At 42.5% G+C, this 6,000-nt stretch overlaps 1 protein-coding gene across 1 annotated transcript; it reads right to left on the bottom strand.

The window, feature by feature from the left end:
• Positions 1–1,558: 1,558 nt before the first annotated feature.
• LOC146989301 (tripartite motif-containing protein 16-like) lies at positions 1,559–3,974 on the bottom strand. The gene has a single exon (XM_085775237.1). It carries the CDS (start codon positions 3,734–3,736, stop codon positions 2,102–2,104), a length of 1,635 nt encoding a protein of 544 aa, XP_085631363.1. The 5' UTR covers positions 3,737–3,974; the 3' UTR covers positions 1,559–2,101.
• Positions 3,975–6,000: the final 2,026 nt, after the last annotated feature.

The following is a 6,000-nucleotide window of genomic DNA, read 5'->3' as shown; positions in this document are numbered from 1 at the left end:
AGCTCAGACATCGGCACCAGAGCAGAGTGAATTATCTCCGTGACGACGACTTGGACGTGGACGTGGAGTCATGTGACCCGTCCTTCCTATCTGTCATCGCCGGATCAATCGCCTCACAGAGGTCAATTATTCTACACCTTTCATAATGGTTACAGAACTATTACGGCCTCTTCATATCTGCAGCCGCTGACGGATGATCCCCAGAGTGTGTGTGTGTGTGTGTGTGTGTGTGTGTGTGTGTGTGTGTGTGTGTGTGTGCGTGTGTGTGTGTGTGTGTGAGAGAGAGAGGTCTGGTGTGTCACAGAGATTTCATTTCATTATCTTTTAACCTTTCCTCTCCTGGTTCCTCCTTCCATTGTCTCTGAACAGGAGGTGCCACTTTAATTAATCCGCTGTGTAACTCTAATGTATCACTGTCACACACACACACACACACACACACACAGACACACACAATGGGAGTCCTGAATGAGTCCGAACAACGCACTGCAACTTGCAATGATACAAACGTACTACAAATTCAGAAAAACGTCATTTACAAACAGGAAGTGCCACGTGATTAACTTGTCTTTGTCTCATATTTACAGTTTTTATCAGTTGGTTTGGCTCATTTCTCTAAATAGAAATTACAGTTCAGTGTTACAGTTCAGCACAACACCATAGATTACGGGCAAAAGCGCATCTCTCTCTCAAAACAGTTCACTCAAGTGTCAAAACTAAATTTCCTTCTCATACAAATAGCCATTGCCCCCAAAATGCATCGTCCCTTTGGCATCGTGTCACTGCAAGTCAACATGTTTAGATGTTTTGTCATTATGGCAAAGGAGCATTGAAATGTCCCTCATGTCCAACCCTCAGTCTGAGCCCAGTCCTTCATTCACTATAGTTACTGGATTAGTTTGTTTTGTCTGGGTAACAGAATACTATTGTGTAGCCTATAAAACTGAAAAAAACAACAAACATGATTTTAGGGTAAGAGTAGGCTATAAGGTTTGACATCACACATTGCACTCATGCTGTCAAGGAAAGGTAGCATTTTTAGTCACATGTAAAATAACTACCATTCATCAGAGTAAGAAAATGTAGGCCTATACAGCATAATATACTGTAATATAAACACATGAACAAAAACAAGGAGAATGATGAGTAACCTACAGTCTGTAAATAAATATATGGTATTCATGGTATTATGTTCTTGACTAATTTTGACAACTGAACAGACTATTGTGCATGTGATGACTTATAGAAATGAGGCTGATATTGAACAACCAGAGAATCAATCAATCAGTTCTTGGACATTGTGCTAACTGCAGCTACCTGTACTTAATCATTTACAATGATGTACAAAGACATTTGCAATTTGATGAAATGAATGAGAAATACAATTCTGTTGTGAACATTTGCCAAGTGGTTTGGAGGTTTGTCCCTGTTGTTTTGAAAATGTAATTTATGTTTTGAAAAATGAACCAAAATGGAGGAAAACTGTAAAGCAAATAATTTTTGAGATTGATTTTTTAAAAGAATGAGACATTTGCTGCTCAAATGGTGACTGAGATGATTTATTTAATGTTGTACAAAAAGTTTACACACCTGTTCCCTAAAACTGTGACCAAGTAACAACACTTCAACCCACTTTAAAAGATCATATTTTTAAAATTTTACAATCTTATATTTTATATTTTTTCATTGACAACATGGATAATCTTTAGATTATTATAGTTTTTTAAATATATTTCTCCATAGATAAGAGTAAAGTGATTTAGATAACATGATTACAACAACAGAATAAACATTAAATCATCCAAATTATATTCATGACACAAACATCTGGCAGAGGATTAATATGATCAATAATCTTTGATAGACATTTTACACATGCTGATATTTTCCACATCCATAATATAATCCACATGTTAAGTGCCAATAACAATAAAGTAATAAAGTTTCATCATCAAACAAAATAATCTAATCCAGAAGTAGAAAATTAACCAACAAAACCAGAGAAAACCCAAGAAAAACCATCACAGTCTGTATCAGTGCAGACAAACCTACACATACAGTCGACTGCAGCATCATGATGCATCTCACTAAACACTCCTGTTTACTTGAGCTCACACAACTCAGCTGAACCTTGATAAACCCAGAGTCCAGGATGTAGAGGCTGAGTGAAGGTGGTCTGGACTCTGTGGAGGAGAGTCATGGTTTCAGTGACGCTGTAGAAAGACAGAGTACCTGCCCTGTGATCCAGGTACACTCCTATTCTGGAGGACTCAGGGCCTGAGACGGAGGTCTCATTACTGTTATGTCTGAATCTATAACGACCACTGCAGCACTCTAATGACCAGGATTTGTCATTGTATCCAAATAAACATTCAGTCCTTGTCCCTGTTCTCTGGATGTTCTTGTAGGAAACTGCTATATGAACGCTACCACTCCACTTCACCTCCCAGTAACAACGTCCTGTCAGACCCTCTGGACTCAGGACCTGCGTATATCCAGTGAATCTGTCTGGATGACTTGGATATGACTGGTTCTTACTCATCCAAGTTACTTTTCTGTTCCTGTCACTCAATGACAACCATGTGTTTGCTGTGTTTGAATCCAAAATGATTTGTTTTGAATATCTCCAGAACTCAGCTCTGGTCTGAGGTTCTCTCTGCAGCGGTAAAACTTCCACCTTTGACCACTCCTCATTGAGAACAGCCTGCAGTTTATCTCTGGCCTCTGACACTGCTGCTGTCACTTCCTCAAAATCTGGTCGCTTGACGGTGGGTAACTGCGTTGCTTCACCCAGATGTGGCAGAGAGGGGTAGTTGTTTAGGAAATGGAGGTGGTCCTCTGTGATTGACAGCTGCTCCAGACCAGAGTCTTTCCTCCTCAGCTCAGTGATCTCCTGCTGCAGCTTCTCCTCCAGCTCTTTGACTCGACTCACTTCAGTTTCCTGTTGAGATCTGATCTGCTGCTTCACCTCAGACCTTCTCTTCTCAATGAGTTGGATCAAGTGGGTGAAGGTCTTCTCACTGTTACTAACAGCTTCATCAGCAGAGAGGTTGATGGCCTCCGCCTCCTGTTGAAGCACCTTCACATCTTTCTCTCTGTCCTGGATTCTCTGTTGGATCTTTTGACGACTCAGCCCGAGCTCCTTCTGTTTCTCAGCCCTTTCTGCTACAGCTGTGACTGTGTCGTGGCCTTTGTGAACATCCATGGAGCAGAGAATACAGATACACTGCTGATCGGTACGGCAGAAAATCTTTATCACCTCATTATGACAAGGGCAGATGTTCTCCAGAAGTTTAGAAGAGGCTTGGACCAGCGTGTGTTTCTTCAGTGGAGCTACGTCGTAGTGAGGCTGAAGGTGCTGCTCACAGTAAGAGGCCGTACACACCAGACAGGACTTGACGGCTTTCAGCTTCCTCCCAGTGCAGTAGTCACAGGCCACGTCTCCAGGTCCAGCGTAGGAGTGATCAGGTGAAGCAGCTTTCAGTCCTACCTTCTTCAGTTCCTCCACCAGCTCTGCAAACATGGTGCTTTTCACCAGGGCTGGCCTCGGTGTGAAGCTCTGTCTGCACTGAGGGCAGCTGCATGTGTTCTTCTGATCATCTTCACCCCAGTAGTTTTTAATACAGCTCATACAGTAGCTGTGTCCACAGGGAATAGTCACCGGCTCCTTTAGAAGATCCAGACAGATGGAACAGCTCAGTTTGTCTCGATCCAGCTGAAACATTTGCTGCGCCATTTCTCCTCTACAGCCGTCGTCAGTGAAGTCAATAAGTTTCACTTTCTGTTTCCAGGAATAGAGCTGTTCTCTGAGCCACACAAGCTCTGACACGTCACTGGTTTCCTCCGCTGTGTAAAGAGGAGGGTGTGTGAGAGGGGAGGGAACAGTGAACAGGCTGAAATCTGATAGCAGGAGGAGGAGGGAGAGGTCGTCAGACTGGTTTGTGTCAGGAAGAGGAGCAGTGAGTTAGAATATTTACTTTGTTTATGTGGATGGGACAGTGCACGTTAATGGACAAAAACATGTAAATGTGCCGGATTATAGCAAGATGCTAGTTTCCGTCCGGAGTCCCATAGCCATAAAAACAGTTCAATAACAGTAAACATTACACATAATAATGTAGACAACACAAAAAGACAAAAAGGCGACTATGACAATGAAGAACATATTGACAAACACATTCCACAGGTAGAGGGACCATAAGAGTTTCATTCTGGGAGATAAAGTGCATAAGTGCTGGTTTAAAGTGACAAGTGCTAAAGTGCAAGAGTGCATAGGTACCAGGTTGTATTGCACGATGCCCTATAAGAGTATAAGTGCCAGATAGTATTGCACAAGGCCCTAGAGTGCACATCAGTTTAAAGTGCCAGGTTGTATTGCACGATGCCCATTACACCCAGTTGCACAAGCAGAAGTGTGTAGATATTGCACAAAATGTAATACATAATTGTATTATGCAAGTACTACTAAAACCAAAATGACATACACAAAAATATTGTGTACAATTGACTGAAAAATAAAAACTCAAAAGGTGCCCCGGCAGTTGTTGTAGTATACAGGTTACAGGTGGTCGCATGTCTGGTATAGAATGTGTTTTATAGAAGATGTAACAGGGGTGATAAATCCCTCATTCACGGGTTATCTACTTCTCAACTCTCGCGGTATTACGTCCAAATCTCGCGGGATGGTCACCTGGTTCACCTGGGCCAATCACCGTTGAAGTTGGCGGTGACGTCACGGGGTCACGTGGGTCGGCGCGACCAACCGAGGTTTAGTATTGAGCCGCTGCAGTTCAGTCTCAGAGAGAGAGCAGTGGGGAAGCTGCATGAGAGACGAGCTACAGGTTGGTTCAAACTATGTTTCGCCTGTTCATTTTTAATCATGAGCAACGCTTAAATAATATGTGTCGACTTGTAGGAGCCCCTTACCGTGTCGCAATTGCCGTGCCGAGACCGCGACGGCCGAACGTATGAGTAGTACGCAGCGGACGACCGGTGAGTCAAATTGTTTGTAGCCGTTAGCATTAGCCGCTAGCATTAGCCGCTAGCATTAGCCGCGGCCACCATTCACTTTAATGAAGGTGGCTAGCGCTGTTTAGCAAACAGGCCTGGGTCTTTTGTAATGAGAAGCCAAGGGTTCTTTTGAGAATGAATGTAAAGTATATTGCTGTAATGGGTTTAAAGAGTATTGATGATGTATCATGTCTGTTAGTATTAATAATGAATCATGTTGCTAAATGTTGTAACTGCTGGTTATGATGTTGATTGATACAGATGCTATTTATTTTTCTATTTATATTTCTATTTGCTAAATCATGACTTTGAGAATATTAACATTAGTGCAATTAGTACTTTGTTGAATTATGTGGATTAATGTATTGATTGATTGATGTATGTAACCATGGTGAATGATGTAAGGAACGTGGTCCTGTTCTCTTGACCAGGGTCTTATAGATGGCGAGCTAAAGGAGCCACGGACTGACAGATTGTCGAATGAGTCGCATCCCTCCTGCCAGGCCGGTAGGGGGCTCTTTGTAGCCCAGTAAAAAGACTCTCATCCCACTTGCTCAGCCCCTGCCCACCACACGCACACACATCCTCCCCTACACACTTTCCCACTCATTGCCCCTGGACTCAATTCCCCAACCCAGACGTGGGTTTACATGAACTGTGGGGGGGCAGCTGGGATCATCTTCTTGTGTTCATAATGAACCAAGCATTTGGGTTTTTTTCTGATTGCTGACTCTGACTTTGATATCTGTTTATGAATCTTGATTACCTGAATGTGCATATGCAAATGATTGAAAGAAAGTTAACTTACCGTAATTTACTAATTGTCTGCCTTTAGCAGATCTGTCGGTTCACTGTATATAATAGCACTTTTATTGTTGTGGGTTTTTCATTGCACTATTTTGCCTAAAAAATACATGGTATCATTAACCAGCAAACTCAGTCTCTGTCTGCTCCCTCCTTTGGTCGTACCTTAGCCTTCTGATCACTAGC

The sequence above is a fragment of the Trachurus japonicus genome, chromosome 4 (genome assembly GCF_045865225.1).
Source record: "Trachurus japonicus isolate A0001 chromosome 4, Traja_1.0".
Lineage (NCBI taxonomy): Eukaryota > Metazoa > Chordata > Actinopteri > Carangiformes > Carangidae > Trachurus > Trachurus japonicus.
This window is presented reverse-complemented; position numbering and strand designations above follow the sequence as displayed.

Bases quoted from the DNA above. Each gene is read 5' to 3' on its own strand.
- LOC146989301 (XM_085775237.1), bottom strand. From the start codon at position 3,736: ATGGCGCAGCAAATGTTTCAGCTGGATCGAGACAAACTGAGCTGTTCC.